The sequence below is a fragment of the Lepidothrix coronata genome, unplaced genomic scaffold, assembly GCF_001604755.1.
Source record: "Lepidothrix coronata isolate B3197 unplaced genomic scaffold, Lepidothrix_coronata-1.0 Scaffold72, whole genome shotgun sequence".
In the NCBI taxonomy this organism is placed as follows: Eukaryota; Metazoa; Chordata; class Aves; order Passeriformes; family Pipridae; genus Lepidothrix; species Lepidothrix coronata.
The window spans coordinates 1,607,829-1,630,403 of NW_016690252.1; the positions used below are offsets into that span (position 1 = coordinate 1,607,829).

Consider the following 22,575-nt stretch of genomic DNA (forward strand, 5'->3'; position numbering starts at 1 on the left):
GAGCCATCATCCCAGGGCTGGGCAAAGAGAGAGTTGCACCATTGCAAGGCTATGGCCTAAGCCTATGCCCTTGCATAAATGCCAATACTGTGCTGGTTTAATTTAACAGCTTGGCCACTAAAGGAAGCAATTCCCAGCCCTCCAAGTGACTCCTGGCCTCACAGGCAGAGCTGGGAGATGCAACATTGGTGCCAACTAGGACTGGACACCAAAAGTAAAAGTGAAACCACCATTTTTAAATGTTTTTGAGACACTTAAAAGGCAAGGATGACCCCAGGTGAGAATGACCCCAGCCAGCATATGGGACAGAAAGGAAAGGATGTGGCTGAATGGGAGTATCTCACTAGCAAAATTACAGCTCTCGCTGCTGCTTCACCTGTCAGCCTTTGCTGCTTTTCTTCTGGGAGGGATGTGTGGTTTCCCCACTGTGCAGAGCCCAAACTGATGCATGAAAAGCCAAACTCGACCCAAGCAACCCTTGAGGTGACCATCAGGGCAGACCCGCAGCAAGACCCTGCTCCCCATCCAGGAGCTCAACTCCCCCTTCCATCACCCTCCGGCTCCAGGACCCCCACAGCTGGTTTGTGAGGTTTTATCTCTGCCAGGAACTGTGACAGTCCCTAAAATCATCTTGGTGGGGATAATTCTCTCTAAAGAGAAAACGACCCCATGACAGCACAGCCAAGTGCAAGGTTTCAGCAAGCGCATCCAACGCCCCTCGGGGCATTCCTGCCGAAATTTGCTTTTCCTTGCCAGGCCTCCCCTGCATCCTCCTCTGCTCCCAGCCCCGGGAAGGCAGCCTGCCAGCCTGCTTAGCATGCGCTTGTCATTGCTGGGAGCAACTGCTGCTGCTAAGGAGCCAAGCTCGGCGGCCACGAGCATCTCAGTCCAGTGTCCCCCCCCATCCTGGCTCGTCATATGATTTCTCCTAAGGGATAACTGCTGAGCTGGACCGTGTCTCCAAGCTGATCCTTTGCTGATAAGCCGGCTGCCAAGCCTTCAGTGCTGAGACAAAAGAGTTTTTCTCGTCCCAGCAGGTTTTTCTGCTGTGAATGACAGAGAAAGGGGGAAAAGTGAGCTGCCTGGCACTGTTCGTGGGCAAGAGGCTTTGGGGGCTCCTTCTCCCCTGCTGTGCTGGCAGACCATGGAGCTTTTCAGGCTGAGCCTGGGCTGTATTTGTCTTCTTCCTTGGCTTGAGGGTAAGTTTCTCCTCCTTTGGGGTAGCTGTAAAGTAGGAAGAGAACTGCCTCCCAGGTTTTAACCTGCTTTTCTGCTGAACTGTTGCTTGGGCTGCAAAGCTCTGAACCCACTAGCTGTAAAACAAGTGCCTCCAGGCACATTTCAGGGCAGCATCTAAAATGGTGTTAAACACAGGGCTACAGAAGAGTGAGGGACAGGCTGGCAAGGTGCGGGGATGGTTGGGCCAGGGACACCACAGCATCATGCCAGCCACTTTTATAAAGTGCTTTTAAAGTTCTAAGAATGGTGGATGAATGAACCTGCTCTGGGAGGGAGGCAGGCACTAAGTGACTTCCTAAGGACTTCCCTGCCCCATCTGCCCCTTCCCAGGAGAAGTGAGTGGGCTCAGAACATGCTGGCAGCATGAGAGAGGGTGGTGGGAAGGGCAGCAGGACCTCGATGTAATTGTCCTCCTCTTGTGGTGGGGGTCTAGGAGGAGGATGTACTGGGAAGCTGCAGTGTCTGCACTGCTCATCTCCGTGGAACAGACCCGGTAGTGGCTCGTGTTAACATTCAGCTGCTTTCTGAGGTTGCTAAAACCCTGTATCGTACACAGGAGTATTTTGCACCCAAGCAGTCTTGGTTCTGACATGCATGGGTAGATGAGAAAAGCAGAAGTCCTATGGAGTGTTATCTTGCAGAGCCAGAGCGGCGCTGCCCAGGAAGAGCTACCTGGCAGTGGTGCTGCCTGTGGTCTCACCCATCCCATCGTGGGCACTGGGCAGATCTATTTCCCTTGAAAAGAAAAACTCCCCAAGCTAATAAGCACTTCCCTTTTTATTATTCCTGAGATGTCAGGTTGAAAGGGACTCATTGAAATAAATCCCTGAAGTGCTTCAAGGCTCATTCAGACTCTGAATCTGAGAGGAGAACAGCCCTGCAGTTTTACAGGTTACCTGTTCAGAGCTGTTCAAAATCCCTTGACCAGAGGGCTACAGCTATTTGGGTTGCAAAGCTGGGATGTTTATGGCTTAAAGACAACCCTCAGACTGGCAGCTCTGACAAGCTACTTTCCATTCCTTGCTCCACAATCTCTATGTGCATGTTCCCTGGGATGCTTTGAGCAGCCAGCCCTTATTTTCCTCTGCACCTGGGTCAAAAGACAGGTTTGTACTCCTACAGGTTTGACTTCTGCTATTTTTTCCAATTAGAGTAAATCCAGTGAACTGAGTCTTTCATTTTGTAAAGCCCCAGGCTGAGGGTATGTCACTGTACTATTAAGGGGTGACAATACATGTGCATTTTTTAAAAGTTAGAGGAGATCTGGTTAAGACCTGGAGATGACACCACGGTGGGATGTTGGGAAAGCAGAGTAGCCTTTAGGGTCTTGCTCTTTCTCTCCCTTGTCCAATGTTAGAAGAAAGTGATTTTTTTCTGTTGCCACACAACAGGAGCCTCATGGCTGTGTTTTATTCGTAAAGTATGGAGGATCACAGGACATTTCTTTTCCTTTCCAGTGTAATGCTTTCCGTGAAACACGTGCTCAAACTGCTGCATTTCAGCCAGACCACTAATAAAACCACAACTGTTTTGCCAGAAAGGAATTTATCTTCCCAACACCTGGCAGTGCCCAAAGAAGCTCAAAGAGCAGAGCACAAACATGTTCTTGCTTGGGGCTGATCTCCCCCTGCAGCAGCCTCTCCCCATTCCCTCCTGCCTGAGGCTGCTGAGTTTTAAGGCTGCTGGCAGGACAGAGGTGCTTGCTGTCGACAGACCTTTGAGGGTTTGGTTTCCTGCTGGAAACTGAAAATCCTGGAATTGCCTAAGCTGGTCCTGACAGCTGTTTCTTTGGACAGTACCTGCAAGCAGGGAGGGAGCTAAAGTGTTTTCTTACAAAGTCAAACCTAACGGTGACTCTGTGAGGTGGGGGTGGGTGGGCGAAGGGAAGTTGAGCACCAGAAGTATTTGTGTCTATACAGACAGAAAGAAAACTGCTGAAATAAGACTGCATTCAACACCTACTCTGGATCCTCATGCACTAAGTGTGAGGCTGGTGGTGGCTCTGCTTGGCATTTTGGCCTGATCCCGTACCTTAGGAGCCACTCTCCTCTCCCTCAAGCCCATGGCAGTGCTGGCTGATCCCTGATCCCTCATGTCTCAAACTCAAAAGACAGCCCTAAGCAATTGAAGAGGCAGAAAAGCCAAGCTTATAGGAGACTTCTCCTCCCCCTTTAATTTTCTAGTCTCCAACTATTTTCAGCTTGGGGGATTTCCTGACTGTAGTGTGTTTAACTCTTCAGTAGCTATCAGATCTCCTCTGCTGGCTTGTGCAGACTCTCCCTGGCAGCAAGGATGCACAACTCCTGGGTACAGAACCACCTCCTGCACACTGTGAGCTGTCCCTTGGCACCCCCCGTCCCATCTGGGATCAGTCCTTGACCAGACAGCCCCTGTCCATCCTTTCCAGACCTCTCTGGATTTTATAGACACTCACCATATCCTCCCAGGGACTGGTTTTCCCCACTTGCACCAGTTTTGTGGTGACGTCTCCAACTTCCCCAGCTTCCCATCATTTATAGATTTTTTTTTTCCCATGCCCCAAACATTCCTTCTTTTCCTACGGCTGCTGTGCTCACCAGCTCCAGTTCTGCCTGTTCTGCTGGGCAGAAGCCTATTTGCTCTCCAGCAGGGACCCACCAGGCTCCATCCAGCATCATCCTCTCCATAGGGAGATTGGCCACATGCACTGAACTGACACGGACATTTGTGTCTCTCAACTTTACATCAAGCAAGTACAGTTGGAGGCTGAGGGAGGACTGGGGCAAAATAAAGCAAATGGTTCCAGTCAACAGCAGTTCTGCAAAAAAAAAATTTACTTAATCTCACCTCCTGCCATGCTGGTATTGGTTATAAAAACAGAAAACAGAGTGCCAATTTCACCACTCCCTTGTGCACATCTGAATTTCCTGTCTTTGACCAAACACATACCATCATACTTCTCTTAGGACAGCAAGTGCCTTCCAGCTGCTTTTAATTTCTTCATCCCACAGCTCTGGGCTGGAGTCCTGCATGGGCAGCAGACAGGGGCTTGCTCCTTTGCATGGAAGGAGATGTTTCCATTCGAAGGATTTGCTGATGGGCTGCGTTCAGCTCTGCTCCTACTCACTCGGGGCCCTGTTTGCCTACACCTGACAGTAGCTCAAACTGATTGCCTCAGTTTGATTCAATGTAATATTCCTACAAGGGATCAAAAGAGAGCAATGTCAACACCTGCACCAGGAATCCTCCTGCCTTAACTGGGAGTTTCCCTTTGCTGCTACTGCATCATCTCATTTGTATCTTTGCCTGAAGGGAGTAGTACCAGTAGTACCATAATTAGTAGCAGTGTATGGAGTGGTGTTGTCCTCATCACCACAGTGTCTGTGTAGCTAAAGATGGCTTTTCCCATATTTTCTGGTTAAATTTTACCTCTTTTGGGCTGGAGCTATTTCTGGTAGGAACTGGAGTCCTTCACAACTCTTTTTAGAGCTAGGGCAAAGACCAGCATTGCTGTCAGGGCAGCTTGAGAGGATGTGAGTCTTCCAAAGCCTCTTCCCATCTCATGCTCTTTGAACCCTTGCAATAGTCCAAGAAGGCAAGAGGGGCCTGGGAGAGCTGATATTCAGGGGAGTTATGCAAGGAGACAAACATATGGGATGTATATGAGAATTGTGTGGGTCAGTCTCCATTGGTGTATGCTCTGTGGAAAAGATAAGACCTGCTGCAGTGGAGAAGAGTGGAGGTAGATTAACATGAGCAGAAGACTCTCCGGGTTATCTCACCAGTAAGTCAGGCCATGGTCCTGCTGGATCTGAGGTTTCTCAGCCATGGTGCAGGTACCCCATAGGGCTGTCTTCATTTTGGGTGGAAGCAGCAGACAGCTTGGAGACGTTTCTCCCAGCCACTGTTGCCACTACCTGGGTCACTCGGGATGAGCTGCTGTCACACGGTGGTACCCAAAAAGAGACACATTTGGGAGCTCTTCTGGGCTGTGAGATGTCCCCACAAAGCAGTCCCTATGAGAGGTGCCATGGCGGCTGCAGATGGATACCTGTCTTTGAGGTCAGGTAGAGGCAGGAAAAGGTAAATTTCTGACTGTGACTCAGCACACATCTCTCTACAGAAAACACTCACTTGGCAAAGAGAATTTGAGCTAATTAAAAGATTTTTCCAAGTGTTAGGAACCCCACTAGGCCAAAGCCAATGCTGATATTCCTGGGTGACCTGGAGTGTTTTGGGAACCTGTGCTTGCTCAGCTCTGACTTGGTTCCCTCCACAGAGCCTTTAGAGAGGACAACCCACCCCGAACAATTTGCAAGTGTCTTCTATCAAACCATCACAGAAATGGCAGAAAAGCCTAGAAACAGCAGAAACTTTCCCAGCCGCACTGGGATTACTGGTAACCAGGGCTTTACTGGTGGCATTACCTTAATTAGGAACATTGCATGGCTTTTGTTCCTAATCCTACATGGAACAGCATGTCCCAAGGGTGGCCATGCTGCAGAGAAGCAGGGGGCTATATTTGCCTGCTTTTTCTATCTTGTAACCAGACAGAGAGGCAGTATCATAGGACAAACGAGCTGGCATCAAGAGCCTTGCTAGAAATTGTTTATTTTGTACCTAAAAATATGAAGAGGCCTAAGTGTTCAAGTATGAGCAGCTCAAAGCAGGCATCTACTTGGGCTCTGTGGGTAAGGCTCGTATTTTCCAGAAACGCTGAGTCCCATCCTCAGGGAGTACACTGGATGCTCTGGTTGCTCCAGGTTAACATCCCTAAAATGTTAGGGTTGATGGCCTTATTTGCTGGACCATTGGACAGTGGGGACTTGGCAATGTCAGGAAAAAGAATGTCATTTTGCCTCCTGAGTAAAGATTCTTAGTGCCTGACGTGTATCTCAAAGTAAACATACTCCAGCTTTAACTGTGTGGGGCATGTTCTTTAGAGTGGAACATAAAACACCAGGGGCTGTACACAAGAGAGCAAAACACACATCTGCTGGCTGGGTTAAACAGAAACACTCTTTAAAATGTAATAAAAATACACAAAACTTTCAAATGGACAGTCACTGCCAAGTAGGGAAAAGCAAAAAAGCAGCAGAGATTCTGGCACGTTTAACAATAAAACCTGTAATAAAACATAGGAGAAAGAGACTTAGATGAGGAACCTAGAGAGGGCACAAAAAAACTGCCAATGGAAATTTTCAAACGCATCTGAAATAGGAATTTGGTGGGGGTAAGGAGGTTAATAAACAACTGACATAAATATAAAAAGGGCAAAAATATAAATATAAGAAGGCCGAAAGTAGGGCAGTGTAGAAAGGCTGAATGGATCATTGGCTCTGGTGCTCACTTCAGACATGGTCAGGAAGTCACTCTCTGCAGTTTGAAGAGTGTTATCAAGCAAAATTGGCAACAGAGGAAGTTTTAGGAGGAAAAAAAAATCATAAATAATTCTGTGGCAAATGACCAGCCCACATGGCATTCACACTGAGTTACAGGAAACTAAAGATGACAATTTTTTTATACTTCTAAGGAGTGTGTAAACTCTTATTTAAAGCAACCTCAGCACCAAAGGGCTGCATTACAGACACGATGTCCCCCTCAAGAGGGATCCTTGCAGAGCCTGGGGAGACACAGGTCACAAGGCTTGATTTTGGCACCAGGAAAGTCAGTGAAAGCAAAGCACAGTATTTACAGGCAGACAGAAAAATATGAGAAAAGTCAACACAGCTTTTGTAATGGGGACATCTGACATCCATGAGGGCATCAGTGAGCTCATACATGGGGTGAGCTGACCAAGACTTTGTGCTTGTGTTTGCAAAAGGCTTTTTGATAAGATTCTTCCACCAAGGCCCTTAAGAAGCTCCATTCTCATGGAGTAAGAGAGAGGCTTAGCCCACAGGTTGGAACAAAGAGCTGGAATGAGTTGACGATGGTGACAGCAGAGTGAAGATATCAGCAGGTGCTGAAAAAATCAAAAGGGGTGAATAATGAAGTAATTAAGTTTGCTGATGTCACAAAATTATTGAGAATAATAAAAACTGAGGTTGGCTGTGTGGAACTGCAGAAGGAGCTCATAATACTGATGGAGCAACAAAATGATGGGATTTTTTACCTTCTGAGTTGAAAAATACAATGTAGTGTACATGAGAAAAACCATTTTAAGCATAAATCCTGGGCTCAGCAGATGTTTTAGCTGTCCCAGAACAGTTGTCATATTCCCCTGTTACTTTTTTTAGACAGCTCTCAAATCATTATTTTGGAAATGGGTTTCTCACAGTTAAACTGAAGCAAAGATGTGAGAATTCTGGATTTCAGATCCTAGGGAAAAAAGGCAGGGGTGGAATGGTGGTGGGATTGTGTTCATCCATTTCAATTTTCCGCGGATTATGGGAGATTATATATGAGATATTTCTCATGCCCTTTGAAACTGGCAGAAACTCAAGTCCAAAGTGCATTAAATATCTTACCTCCACCCAACCCTCAAAAAGGGTTAAAGAGAACAGGACTCATAAGCTGTCCACAGACAGCCTAGAAATTTAATTTCCATTTAGGCACATTGGCTTGGCAGAAATTGTCTGGATCAGTGGCTATCACAGGTCCATGAAACTCAATATACCAGTGCAGACACATCCATCCTCATCTCAGAGCTGGTGCAGTAGTACTGTGGTTTCTAGCTGCCTCTCTCCAGGTATTCAGGAGGAGCAGAAAGGCCTGATCTGTTTCTGATTTAACAGCCCCCAGGCACGAACCCCAGAATTTCCTGAGAGAAAAACATGAGAGCTCTTTTAAGCTATTGTTTATACTCTTGGTATTGTCTACTGGCTTCTGTTTATACTGTCACTTATTTTTTCAGGTACTGAGCCAAATACTTGCTACAGAGAAAAGTATTGTTCTTTGCTCTGGGAGGGGAAACTCTGCAGAAGTAGTTTAGATAAAATCAGTGTTCTTGTTTAACATCACTTTTCAGTGTCCTCGTTTAACATCACTTTTCAGTGTCCTCTTACTCTTTATGCTCTGCACTGTTTGCTGATGGGGCTTTTATAACTCTGCTCCTGGGGAAAACAGGGAAAAAAAGGTCACTGCTGAAAGCTGGGAGTTACCATGTGTTAATTGTAATGAAGAGATTTCCAGAATGTTCAAAAACTTGAAACTTATTTCTATTCCTCTGTCTTAGGCATAAAATACACAGCAGAAGGTACATCCACATCAGTGACAGATGGTTTGGCATTTAACATTTTGCTCAGGATGTTCACAGGCCACACCTGACGATTTTATACTGAAAACAGGGCCAATTGTCCACATAACATAACAATATCCATCCTAAGTCATCTGAGATGTTGGGACCTGTTGCTCTTAAAAGCAACAAGCAATTACAGAAATTGCCTCAAACTGTATGTTTGTTGTGGGATGGCTGTAATGTCTCTCTCTTACAAAGGGGTTGTTAAAAGTGGTACCTTCATGCCTGGGGTGCACAGACCAAAGTCAGGTGTGCCGAAAAGAAGATAATTTCAAAACTTACATGAGCAGCGTCAGCCAAGTACTTACACATTTCTGATGGAATATGTTTTTATCTCAACACTGCTTTAACATCACCAGAAGCCATTTAATGGAAAGTGTAGTGCAAGGTGGCCTAGCTGGCCCCAGATGAATAGCACTGGGGGAATTTCAATTGCTTTTTTATAAGGAAGATTTGACCCGGATAGAGGTGAAAAAACCCCAAACCATCTAATCATTTCGGAGGGAGGGAAGGATGGGTACCTAATTATAGCAGTTGAAATACTGAATTAAACATATATAGGCAGGTATTTCACAGAATCATAGAATTATTCAGGTTGGAAGGATGATAAGCTTTTTTCCCCATTAGTTACGTGGGCTGTTATTTTTCTCTGGCATTGCTCAGGGCTATTTACACACTCCGTATTTTAAAGAAATGCCATTCTGGGGAATTAGGAAGCTGAGGGAACTGTTTATCTGGGCATGTCCACCCAGAAAAGGACTGGTGGGTTATGTTCTCCCCTTCCCCAGGGCATTTACAATGTCTGGTGCCCAGAAGAGGCGTTTGCCTCAGACATGCACAGATACTAAACCGTGCTCTGATTGTACCGCAGTAGCAGAGGGACAAGGCTTCCTCATACGGAACACCCGCCTGGAAAAGTGCATTCGTGTCTCCCTCCACAACACCAACAGCATCAGCCTGACCAGCTGCAAGGCACATTCCCAGCAGCAGCAGTGGAGCTGGGACCCCGACAGCAGGACCATTGTCAGCCTCCAAACGAAGCAGTGCTTGTCGGCCCACAAGGCACGGGAGAACGCTCTGGTCAAGCTGGAGCCCTGCGGAGACTGGGAACGCCAGGCGTGGTCCTGCAGCAAGAAGGGGCACTTGACTCTGCAGAGTCTGGGCTTCCACCTCAGCACCCAGGAAGGAGGCCACAAGGTCTTTGTCTCAAGGGAGAAGGACAAACTCAGCAGGTGGAAGACTTTAGCAGATGAAACCATCTGTGCTGCTGCCCGGACAGCAGCTCGGAGGCCCAGCAAGCCAACACAACAAGATGTAGACACACGTGTGTGGATCTATGAAAGTAAGATGAGGTAGATTTAGCATCAGATAACATCTAACTTACATGTCACCCAAGCCACCTAACACTGGGCTTGCATCCATCATTCTAACTCATGTTCACTTCAGCCCCATCTGGAGAGAGAGCAGATGGCTCCAGCTCAGCTCCACTTGGTACCACTGGTTCCCCCAGTAGCTGCTGTTCAGTGTTTTCCAAAAAGCTCACACTACCTTACAGGATCAGGTCTCTAAACCCCAGCTGCATTTCTGATGACAGGCAAATATTTCAGAACGCACATAATATTTCAGGTGCCCATAGCCAGTAATAGTTGAAATTGCTTGAGCCTCCCAAGCCCAGAACAATGAAGACAGTTCCACAAAGTCAGGTGCTTTAGTCTTTTAAAGGGCTTTTGGTATGTTGGGAGGTCATTTTTGTTAACAAGACAACTGGAGGCAGCTGAAAATCACTTTTAAACTTGTACAAATCATTGAGAAGTAGCTATATTTGAAATCAGAAATTGTTATTCGAAATCAGAATTGTTATATAAGGTACAGTTATCTCCCTCGAACAATGCACGTTTCACTAATGAAACCATAATTCTAACCTTCATTCTGTGTTGTCATGAGCCTCAGAAGTGAACCTTGCTCCCAGTGCCTGAAGTAACCACAAAGAGATTAGTGAACACAGCAAGTCGAGGGAGGCAGTGTGCTGCTCTGCCTTTGCAGTAAGAAATCCTAGAAGACGACATCAAAAATTATAAAAAATCTGGTTTATATTATCAGTTTCATACCCTTGATCTTTGCTAAGAGAATCTAGTCTCTCCCTTCATGAGTGTTCACTAGCCTCTGCCTAGACAGGACACAAAAAGGGTAGAAACCCTGCTCCTGTCATAGTTTTAGGTGTTGGACACGAGGCTAAAAGACAACAGGCGTAGTCACTGTGCCACAATGACTGTCATCATTTGTCACATGCTCAGTGAAGCCCACTGCTGACCACTGATAATTCATGGTCCAGTCTGTTTCTCTCTTCCATTTAATCCCTTCTGTAAAGAATGGTGATTTCAGGACTTTTCTTGTAAATTTCTGTACAGAAGTGAGACCTGAAAATTACACTCAATTCCTCCCCTCATCCTCTCCTTTCTTCCACTCCAGGTACCAGAAAAAAGCTGGTGTTTGTAGTGGCTTTTCTGGGTTTGTTTGTCCCCTCTGTAGGTTATGAGGTTCTCAACCTTCTTGAGGAGAAATTATTTCCCTTACAGGAGGCTATTCCTTACTTTAAGGTTGATGGTCCAAAGAGATTTTGAGCTTTGTAGAAATGAGTAAAGAGAAAATGTGATGAATCTGGTTGGCATAAGCAGATGAATTATGCTTATATGAGTAATTATGAGTATAACCTTTCGACACAAAGAGGTTATATCTAATTTTAAATAAAAACAGATACATTAGCTGTTTGGGCTGCCATGTGAAGATACAGTGGCCTTTTTCCCAAGGTTTTTAATTAGCCAACTAGAAGGTTAACATGTAATTATCACTGTAGTCACAAGTAGTGTTTTGTTTAGCATGAAGTTAAATATGGACCATACAAATCAGATACCATAACAGGCTAGTTAAATATAGGCTAGGAAATGCGTGGAACATTTAAGATATGGGAAAAAGGCATGTGAAAAGAGCGTTTGCATTCCCCAAGGCACTGTTCCTGGCAGCCCAGGGCTGCCTCTGAGCCAGGATCCTCAAATAAGGTTGTGAGGGTAAACACTGAGCAGGCTTTGAATCAGGTTGTGCCAGTTAGCGTGTCTCATGCAAACTAATAATTATCCTATCAATCCCATGGTTCAGTCTACTGGAGGGAACCTCTGATCACTCACTAACAACATCAAAGTCCTATGTGTTTGTTTAGGCATTTCGTATCCAAGTTTCAGTTGATCATCGACAGAGAAGTTCTACCTCGGCGAGTTATTCACTCAATAAATTACACTTGTGTAACCACAAATGCCACAGGAGGGGATAGGGGTCAGATAGGCAGCAGGGAGCCCTGAAGACATGGGTTTTTTGATCTTGCCACACATATCAGTGCAGGAGAGGGGTGAATTGCTGCCCCAGGAATTCCCACAACCTCCCCTCTAGCAGCAGTTGCTTTCCCACTTGCCCTACTTCTGCAGTAGGACTCGAAGGCAAAGGAAGTTGCTGAGCCCTGCAAGAGGTATGGACTACTTAGCAACATTTTGATCCCATTTTTTCATCTGCAGAGTTGGTAGTAGCTGTGATTCTTCCTCTTGCCTCTTCCTCACACGTCATGCTTTAATAGCTGGTGTTGCACTCATACTTTTTAGACCAATGACCGTATTTACCACCAGAAAACAAGCTCTGCTTTGGTTGTTGATTCAGTCCCGAGATGTTCATTTCACCTTTAAAATCTGTGAAAACTGAAGGCCCCTGATGCACAGGAGGAGGTGATTCCTACTGCACCACATCTGTTTGCCTTGCAGGGCAGAGGACCAAAACAGCAGGAATGGGTTCCCTTTCCTTGCTGGGCATTGAGCATATTCAGGTTCCTGTACAAAAAGTAAATGATAATCATACAGATCTTTGCTTTATTTTCTTCCAAGCTAAAACCATTGATTCATCAAAGATCGATGCCGTGGACAGAGAGTCTCCTGTGATCTTGACTGACCCACCTCTGGCTAACAAATGGAACAGCACAGTGTCTCCAATAAGGACCAGACAGGCACAGATCCCAGCAAATGAGGGTGAGCACTTTTCTAAATGCATATGTGAGAACAGCAGGAAGGAAAGTGTGGGCAGCACTCAGAGGTTACTCAACTATTTTCAGTGCACTGAGGACTTCTGAAAAACTTCCATGTGTACCACGGTCTGCTTTCATAAACACACTGAGGTGTTTTCCCTTAGCAAGCAGTTCAGTGATATGGCCATAGCCTTAACCTGCAGGCACAGCCATTAGATGTTTTAGGAGCAACAAATACCAGTGGATGGGGAACACCAAGGAACAATACAGTTTCCTTTTCCCTTCTGGGTCCATACAAAGGGTATTTGTGGTTACAGTGCAGCCCCAGGAGGAATTTGGTGTTTTCTCTGGTCCAACTGGAAGCTTCTAATCTGAGTCTCTCTGCTTCTTCCCCTAGATGTATCCCAGAATCACTCTAAGAAGCATGGAAATCGAGGAAAAAACACTGGGGCCAGGCTTGCAGGTAGGTCCAGGGATCAGCTAGAGGAGGAAGGGACCAGGTAAATGAAGGTTCATCAGTGCTCCTGTCCTTCCCATCACAACAGAGCTACATTCCCCTGGGTACTGCTGAGGATGCTTAGTAGGAAGTAGGGCACCAAATTACCTGTCAGAAATACTCTTTTTAAAGATTAAACAAATCTCCACAGGCCTGGAGTAAAAACATGCAAATGCTTTGTTTCAGCTCATCAGAAGAATTAGATACCTACCTACGAGCACTGCTGCCTTCCCCCACCACTTCCTATTTTGTATCAGAAAGCTGCGGAGAGGAGAAGCACAAATAGTTATTGTCTTCACAGCAAAAAAGAAATCCTTTTGTGGACATTTTCAATAGAGGGGTGCTGTGTAGTGTAAAGCAGCTGTAAGAGGTTGATCTTGTAGACAAAACACTTTTCCTGGTATCTGCCAGTCTTTAGAGACATTACAGGTGCTTTTTTGTGTCAATTGTGGGTATTGCATAAGAGCAGGGATAGGTACAGCAAACACTTGATGCTTTCTATGATACCCTTTCAGGCACCAACTGGAAGACAGCCATGCTGGTCCTCAGCCCCTTGGCATTCATACTGGGATTAATAATACTGACACTCAATGTTCACTACAACAAGTAAGTGACATTCAGGTTCATTGAGTCTGCCATGAACAGTACTTTAAAACAAAACTTGAGCATTTCAACCCAAAAAGTCTTGCTCGTGGCACTGCCCTTCTCCATCTCACACCTGAAGTCTCTGGCTCTCAGCAGATGGGTCTGCTCACCCGTGATGTCACCCTCGGTGATACCTCCTCTCTGCCACCCCATTTATCCGTCCCACTCACTAAACCATCCAAATGCAGCCACTGGAGTTGGCTGCTCCTCTCCTGCACAGCTCACACCACCCTGGAGGATGTGGCGTTACCAGTGAAGCCAAGTGACAGGCGGGTGCAGTTACGTACCCTCTTCTCTCTCCTCCCAGGAAGAAGAAAATCCTCTCCGCCCTGAAGAGCTCTCCAGCCAACAGCAGCAGAGTTGACCTACGGGAGCCAACTCCCTTACGAAGGGGTCCCCAGCCGTACCTCCCACCATCCCGCTCCCCTTCCCTGAGGCACGGAGAGATCCTCATCGAGTGGAAAGATGGGACAGTCACTCCTCTTTTTGACAATGTCAGTTATCAAATGGACTAGCTTCAAAGTAACAGAGCTGTTGTTCCACCCCGTGTCACTCTTCCAACCAGGAAGAATGCCACCACGGCCTTTCTGCCCTTGCTGTTTCAACAGTAAGCACTGTTTGGTTTTGGTTTTTTTTGAACACTTGAGTACAATCTCCTTGCACAGCACAGGGTTAAAGCAAGCAGAGTAGATTGTTTGGTTTGTAGAGGCACATGCTGCTTAGCAGTTCCAGAGCTGCTTTAACCCATAACAAAGCCCAGGTTTACCTAAATGAAGCTGAGACTTTCACCAGCTGCAACTGCTCATTGAACCGAAATTCTAGATTACTGAGCACATGAGAAAGTAAATCTCTGAAGATAAGGTATAAGGGAAAAAAATGAAATCTCGATGATCCATAAATTCTTTTTAAGACAAAACTAGCTGTCAACAGGCACAGGAACCTGTCGGTTATGTTGTCAGTGTGAGAATATAACTAATAAGCACTACTTTCAGAACTCAAAAAATTATAGTCTCCTCCAGATATCTGCCAAAATACTTACCCCCACTAAGTTGTCAATTAAGTAACAGCAAGCAATTTTTCTAACTTAAAAGGCAGCAGTCCATTGTCCTCTCTGCATGTCTGCAAGAGCCCTGCTGAGAGAGCATGTGTCTCTCCAAATACTTCCCTATTTAGGATGTACAAAACCTTATTAAAACACACATCCTCTTTTATTAAACAGACTGGCAGGTAATGTCAGTCATGCTTGTTGGGGATATTGCATATAGAGCCACGTTATACCAGCTTCAGTCTCTGATCTCCTATAATCACATGAAATACTCAATGAACAGATATATTGCTCCCATCAGAGCAGTAATATAGTTTGGGGTTTTTTTCTAGACAGGAGTTAAGACACTGTTTTCAGCCTTTACACTTCTTGTTTGAGGGTAATTACCTGTGACTGTCACACTCAGTCCTGGTCTTTTCTCGGGGAAACTTGCAATGTCTTAGTGCTTTCCTAATATTCACGAATTTATGCTTTTCTTCTCTCTGATTTTGAGATGATGTAATCATGGCTATAAGTCAGGAGTTACTTGGACAAAGAAATACTAACACCAGGAAATTACAGGTATGAGCTGTGTCAGTGTATTCGTTCAGCAGAGCAAGGAAAACCATATCCTCATGTCTCTTACTAGAACAACTCTTTTCACTTTACCTAAATTAGGTTGTTCTGCTATTTCAGTGTAGCTTGGACTTTTCTAGAGTTTGACTTTATTTAACCTATGGCAGAAATAAGGTTCCTCTAGGGAATTTAAAGTCTCTTCCTTTTTTAAATTTTTCTTTTTAAATATAGATCGACAGCTTGGTAAAAGGTTTACTGCCATGAGATACTATTACAAGCAAAAACTTAACTGTTCTCAAGAAAGAAAATAAAAGCCCTATTGGGTTCAGAGCATGAAAATTGTTGAGGTCAGAAATAAATGTCTTCCCCAGGCATATTATTCCTTAATTATTTACTGGAGGGTTTCCCAGACGCTCCTTGGAAAAATAATTTACTACTAGACATGGGCAGAGGAAGAACTCTTTCTTCACCAGTGAGCAGGGAACACAAAAAAGAATCAGAGTTAAATTCTGACTTTCCAATGTTTCCACTTTAAAACAAATTCAAAGACTTTGGGGTCAAGGTTCCAAATGTGCAAGCATCATTTTACTTCGAAAATTTGTGGGAATGCATTCTGTACATAAATATCTCAAAATGCACAAGAAGTGCCTCACCAATTATCACAGTTACAACCCCTCACCAATTATCACAGTTACAACCCTTATACCTTCTTCTACCAGAGTTAAGATGCCTGCCTTTGAAATTTTGTCCAAGGAGCACATCACCTCACAGTGCACAGCACTGGTCACCCTCCAAAATCTGGACACACTTTGGGAACACTGAGTAAGCAGTGCCTTTAAAAGAGAAATAATGGCTTGGGAGTTCAGCTCCTTGCTTTCCAAAGCAACAAGAACCTATGTTCATTACTGCTGAATGGGCAGAACTGATGACTTGTTAATGACTCTCTGTAACTCGTACTTAATATGTTAATCTTGCTCATAAACACGAAGGCAGCAACACCATTGTTTACACAGCACTGATTAAAATGTAGCTCAAACAGTAATGAAAAAACAAGACTGAAGCAGCACAGGCTTTTAACTCTTCTCTCACCCTGTCTGTAGCTTTTTGTTATTTCTCACTAGTTTACTCACATTAGATGCTAGAGACCAAATGTTGCCAGGTATGGACAGAGGAACTGAAGGTGTGAGTCTTCATCAGGAGAGGTCTTAGAAAGAACCTTGGCCAAACATACATCAGGAAAGACTCCAAAATAGCTGATTCTGCCATGGGGCTGGACCTTGTGACAGTGGGATTCACCTTCCATCCTCTGGTTCTGAAGTTAGCTGAGAAACACTCAGACCAATCGCACAGCCTGTGTGCTTCCACTTCTGTGACTACCTGAGTGAAATGCTTCTGAACAGTGTTCATAATCAAAATAAAACTTGACTGTAAAGTGGAGGACATTGAAGTTGTTTATGTGTGTATATATGTATCTGTATAAAAGCCTCCTTAGAGTGCATCCTTTTTTTGTGCGTATGCATGTATACATGCATACATATATATAAAGATGCACTGTAAGAAGGATTTTATAAATTTCTCCACAGGAAGATAACAGAGTAATGAGCAAGGCACTCCTGTCACACTGGTACTAAGATTATGAACGGATACTGCACCAAAAGATGAGTGGCTGCAGCCACAGAAACACGGATAGTATTAAACAGATTGCACATAAGCTTAAATATCCTGTACAGAAAATGTATTAACCACATAGATTTCCCTTTCTCATCCCCCTGAAAAATGTACGGCTAAGATGTCTGTTAAAGATCAAAAAACAAAAAGAAAGAGGCCAAAGAACTTCAGGTTTACCATCTCAACCAACTGTACCTCAACCGTTTACTAACTTTTTGGATGGAAAATGTTCTCGTAACAGTACATTAGGGATTTACATAAATTCATGATATGAACAAACAAGAACTGAAATGATTTGACAAGTGATCACAGCATATCAGTGGAGGAGCTGGGAACAGAACTACTGCTTCCTCATTTGAAATGCAAGGTGTGACTTTTGCAGCAAGAATTCTGTTATTAAAAATCTCCATATGCTCATTTGCTCAACTCTGTAGCTCTGCATCAGCAAGTCAAGATACATCAAGTGTTTCATTTTTCAAAAAGACCTGTGGTTGTTCAGTACTTCAAGGGAGGAAAAAAATAAAAAAAAATTAAAAAAAAGGAAGAAAATGAGACAGGGACAGAGGAAGTCTTTGTTAGATCTAGGTTTCAATTCAGACACCTCTGGCTCACGTTTCAATCAGATCATGCCTTTTTGTGTTAGCTAGACAAGACAAAAGCACGAGCTCTTTAAAGGTTCTGTGTATCTTCACTGAATTTCTACAGAGTTAACAGAGGAATCTACATTTCTGCAGCCATGTAGTTCTTCCTCCAATTTAAAAACAAACAAAAAAAACCCCGAAAAAAACCCAGGCCATTTTCCTTCAGAAATTCCCCTTATCCTTCACAGAAGAACTTATTCTTTGGAGCAGAGAAACTGATGCGCTTCTTTCAGCGTTGCCTGCATGTCCTCATACTCTGCCAATTTGCAAGCATCCTCCAGCTTCAGCCACTGGAAAGCTTGGTGCTCCTCCGACAGCTTTATTTCTGTGTTGCAGTCCTTCACTTCTGCCAGCCAGTAAACCACGGTCTTGGGTTTGCCACGGACAGGGTAGTGCAGCTCCTTCCTGTAGCCCTCTACGAGGGTGAGCTGGCTGGCCTGCAGACCAGCCTCCTCCTGCGTCTCCCTGAAGGCTGTCTGCAGGTCATCCTCACCTGGGTCCACGTGGCCTGCCAAGAGGGTGGAAAAGTCAGTCTCTGAGAAGGAAACTTCCAGTCAACAACTGGGAAACACTGGGAGACAGAGATGGGAGCACACTGCAGCTGATATGGGACGAAACGGAAATTCGGAGAGCAGGGATTGCTTTTCCAACTCTTATGTCTTGATTTGTCTTTGCCTTCTGGCTTTTAGGATCACTGTTTACCCCACACCTTCTGAAACCCCCAGTGGCCTGGTCAGCACTAGACATGTTTTCCTCCCAGTCTTCCTCTAGTCTTCTGGAGCACTTTACACCTGTTCCACCTTAGATTATACTGAGGACCAAGTCTCTTATGAATGTTTTTCCTTCATCCTGTTAGAGGGGAGACTGCTCATCTGCAAGTGTCTTAATCCTCTCTCAACCCTGCCCTCCCACATAAGCTTAAGGCTCAGTTCTGCAAAACTCTCACTCATGCCAACAGACCAGAAACAACGGGACCAGGCACCAACAAATGCCCATTTAAAAGGTGAGTTTCATCTATGCAGTCAGCATCTTTTTATTTTTTTTTAATTTTTTTTTTTTATTTCTCTCCCATATTCCCCCATGAATACTCTCTCTCCCATATTCCCTCTCTGAATCCTCAGAGCCAGTCCTTTCACCAGCTGCATGGTTCTCCTAAGACACATCATTTATTTTACATTGCTCAGAACGAGAGGTGCCACTACAAACAACGGATAAATATAACACATCCCCAGCCGTTTGTACTTTTGTTGAGAAATGTCAGATTTGGTTTTCTCATGAAAGCTCCAGACCAGAACATAAATAGAACAAGCCAAGCAAGACCTCAAAAAAGCAACATACCAGGAGTTGGGAGGTTTTAAAAGGGAAAAAAAAACCCTAAGCTTTATTTTGCCTCTGGTGTCACTCAATTTTCTACATAGCTGGTTGCAAATATCCGTAATTTAATTACAGAGATAAATCCTCCCTCAGGTCACAGGTACCCAAAGGCCTACTCTAGTACTACAACTGGGGTATGTGGGAAGTTGGTTTTGCTCTTGCAACAGGTCTCACTCGCTTCTTTGTCTGTGCACCAGAAGTTTAAATACCTCTTACAACATAACACCAACTCAAAAGCAAAATATGCTTCTCTTACAAGCAGCAACTGTGCAGAAAGCAGTATCTGAGGTTGATATCTGTTGACAACCTCAGATATAATCTCAGTAAGTTTCCAAGTTGCACAGTGCAGTCTACCTGCTGGGGAGAAAAAGGACTGGTGGTAGCACCTCGCACCACAGCTTTCAGATCCTCTCAGCTGTTTCCACTGATGCACTTCCAACATATTGAGGAGGAAAACGAACCCCACATCCCCTTCCCTTCCCATCAGCCTTGGCTAGCGCAAAGTCACAGTTCTAGAGGCAGAGATGAGGCTGATGAGGTTCACATGGGGAAATCCAAGCAAGTTGAGTTTAATCCCATAGGATTGCAGCTGCTTAGGGAACTTTTAAAATAACAAGGTACAGCTGTAGCTGTAAACTGCCTTTCGTCTGTGCTTGGAAAGACAATTACAATGTCACCTTCTGGCTCCTGCCACATTGAATCTATGTCAACATCACAGACAAGCTATGTATATGGGCAGATTCAGACTACAGACAAGAAAGACTTTTTTTATCATTAGAATGGTGAAAACACTGGCACAGGCTGCCACCAGAGAGGTGGTGGAAGCCCCACCACTGAAAACATCCAAGGCCAAACTGGATGGGCTCTGAGCAACCTGCTCTTGTTGAAATGTCCCTGTTCACTGCTGGGTGGTTGGACCAGATGATCTTTAGAGGTCCCTCCCAACCCAAACCATTCAACGGTTCTGTGATTCTGAGTGTGTGAGATGTATGCCCATGAGACAATTAACTCCATACCAAAATGCCTCCAAGTAATTTCAATTGCTTCTCCAGAATTACTGTGTTCCCAGGGAGCCTTTTCACGTGGGTCTCCTCTCACAACAATCAATCATGTCTTTTAGTTTTCTGGTTTTCCATGAGGCTGCAAACTCAACTCCCTTAGGCTTTTGGTGAAGTGGATAAAGGGGGAGGTTTGGAAAGTTTTCTTCTTTCCCTTAATAGGAGAGCGTAGTTGGTACTGTTAAAAGATTATTTTTTTTCCCAATTTGCAAATTCCCATTTACAGACTGCTGCACTAGGCTTTAAAAGCACTGCATTTGACAAAAAGATAAGTGAAAACTATCAGGAAAAAATCTCAGAAGGTAAAAAACCGTGTGTAAGAAGATCTGCAAGGAACCTGAAGTATTTCTGTGCTGCACTTTTCCTGGTTATCAGGGCAGAGACTGCGTACTGCCAAACACCATCTCTGCCACCTTTCTTTACAGAGAAGGTGCTGCTCTTTGTCCTGGGGCTTGTCTTCTGCTTTGGGACCTCACTGATGAGCACTGATGGCTTAGGTGAAGATGGCTGACAGGAGAATTCACCTTATCTGTGCCTCTCATCTCCACTGCATTAGGCATGAGATTTTCACCAGTGATGTCCCTTACAAGGAATTCCCGCAACTTCCAAGAAAAGTGTTTTAAAGTGTACCATTGCAGACTTCAGTTTGCCTTGTTGCAGACTGTGACCCCTCTGACTAGACACGGGTCAACCAACCTGGTCAGTGGTACCTGACAGAGGATCAGATCTGAGCAAAAAGGTAAAAAATTCACTTGCTACCTCAGTCGCGTGCTGAAGGTCTGCCAGAACCGTGAGATACATGAGGAGCACGACTGGGTGTCACCCCTAGCCCCAACCGAAATTAGTCGCCCAATACCTTATACAGTATCCTTTGCAAACGACTTAAGCCTCAAAACTCTCCCCGCAGCTGCAGGAGCAGCAGCATCAGACAAACACCACAATCAGCAGCTACTCTGGGCTGGTAACTGCCTCTCTAAGTTGAGCTCAGCAGCACCGGGCCAAAGTCCAGTCTGCAACCTCACACCAAGAGTGTTATCAGAACAAACATCACCTTTTGGCGGGGTCCAGTGGTGGGTGCCATAGGATGTCTGCAGGAGGAGGTACTCGATGCTGTCAGCGACCTTGGAGGACGGTGCTGGCTGCAGCCTCCTGTAGATGATCAAGCCACAAGCTCTCACAGCCATTCCTCCTCTGCCAACTGCACCGAGAGCTGTGGGACAGCACAGGGGGATCAAAGAACAACACAAAACATGGAGCTCAAATGGATTATTTGTATATAGCCAGCAAATGTATCTCAGCAGAGCTAAAAGTTGTCCACCCCCTTGTATTACTACACAATCAAACTGCATCTTATTAACTATCTTTGAAATGTGAAAAACCAGAATCCTTTCCTTTTTCAACAGGAATCTATATAAAAGCTTTTTAAAAAAGAAGAAAGAGGTTATCAAGAAGCATGAAATATGACCTGCATGACATTTCTTTGCTGTTGATATATTATGGTATATTACAAAACATATCACAGGGAGGGATAAAAAATTATAAAGCAAAGGCAAAAAGGAAAGCCTTTTCCACTGCAAAAACTGAAAGGTCCCGTACAGAGATAATACTTCAACATTACTGGAACTGACATACAGAAATAATTGCCCTGCAGCAGAGAAGTCCTTAGGATGTCAGTGAGAAAATGAATTGCAAAGGACAGGCTCTCTGCTGTCTGGGGTAGAGATAAATCTGTTATACAGAACTAAAAGCTTCTTGGCATGTGTATTAAGCATTAATTTGATGTAAACAGTAAAGGAACACACCTCTCAAGTGATAAACACAGTCATCAATAAGCCACGCAGCCGGGATGTCTGGCCCTATACAGAAAAAGAGGGAAAGCGACGGAGATGAGTCATCCACGTTAAAGGTCTGGGAGATTCCAGGCAAAGCTTTGCATTTTGACAGAGATACACACTTCAATAAATAATAACTTCACACAACACTGATCTTCCCTGGGACGCCAAGCGCGGCATCGTGTGACACCTCCAGATTCCAGTGCGGGATAAACCGCAGCACGGAGCCCTTCGCCACTACCCACGCCCCTGGACGGCGCTCAGCTCTCTTGGTCAACCCCTTTAACCGCCTCCGTTAGCTTCCGATCAGCCACGACAAGGACAAACCCCCTCGCCGGCCCCCACAGCCCCAGGATCAGCCCGGGGGACCAGTCCGGGGGACCAGCACCACCTCCCGTACACGCCGGGAAGGACAAGGACAAACCTCTCCAGGCCTCCCACGCCGCTGCCCGGCGCCCCGGGGCCGCGCTCCCATCCCCGCCCGCAGAAGGTCACCCGCCGTGCCCAGGGAGGGGGAGAGGTGTGGTGGGACACGGGGAAGCGGGACGGGGAGAACCGGGACACGTGTCCCCCCGCGGCGGCCGCCATAGCCCCCCGCCCTCACCTGCGCTTCCGGGTCCCAGAGTGGGGGGGACGCAGCGCACGACTGACGGCGGCTTCAACCAATGGCAGCGCCTCCAGCGTGGGCGGGAACCACTGCTGTCTCGCTCCGCCCTCCCTCTCCCCGCTCCCGCTCTCATTAG

General features: G+C 45.4%; 2 protein-coding genes across 4 annotated transcripts; one reads left to right on the forward strand and one right to left on the reverse strand.

The window, feature by feature from the left end:
• Window positions 1–910: 910 nt before the first annotated feature.
• LOC108499339 lies at window positions 911–15,923 on the forward strand. 2 transcript variants are annotated; one of them, XM_017819063.1, is made up of 6 exons: window positions 911–1,199; window positions 9,330–9,800; window positions 12,382–12,522; window positions 12,916–12,981; window positions 13,530–13,620; window positions 13,967–15,923. In XM_017819063.1, exons 1-6 carry the CDS (start codon window positions 1,145–1,147, stop codon window positions 14,172–14,174), a joined length of 1,032 nt encoding a protein of 343 aa, XP_017674552.1. In that variant the 5' UTR covers window positions 911–1,144; the 3' UTR covers window positions 14,175–15,923. The 2 variants fall into 2 exon arrangements, with proteins under 2 accessions (XP_017674552.1, XP_017674553.1); XM_017819064.1 differs by having other exon boundaries at window positions 9,333–9,800.
• Window positions 15,924–16,979: 1,056 nt separating this feature from the next.
• Window positions 16,980–22,561, reverse strand: NUDT2 (nudix hydrolase 2). 2 transcript variants are annotated; one of them, XM_017819066.1, is made up of 4 exons: window positions 22,437–22,561; window positions 21,803–21,856; window positions 21,052–21,210; window positions 16,980–18,076 (listed from the first exon to the last, which is right to left on the reverse strand). In XM_017819066.1, exons 3-4 carry the CDS (start codon window positions 21,182–21,184, stop codon window positions 17,763–17,765), a joined length of 447 nt encoding a protein of 148 aa, XP_017674555.1. In that variant the 5' UTR covers window positions 21,185–21,210; window positions 21,803–21,856; window positions 22,437–22,561; the 3' UTR covers window positions 16,980–17,762. The 2 variants fall into 2 exon arrangements, with proteins under 2 accessions (XP_017674555.1, XP_017674556.1); XM_017819067.1 differs by lacking the exon at window positions 22,437–22,561 and adding an exon at window positions 22,257–22,275.
• Window positions 22,562–22,575: the final 14 nt, after the last annotated feature.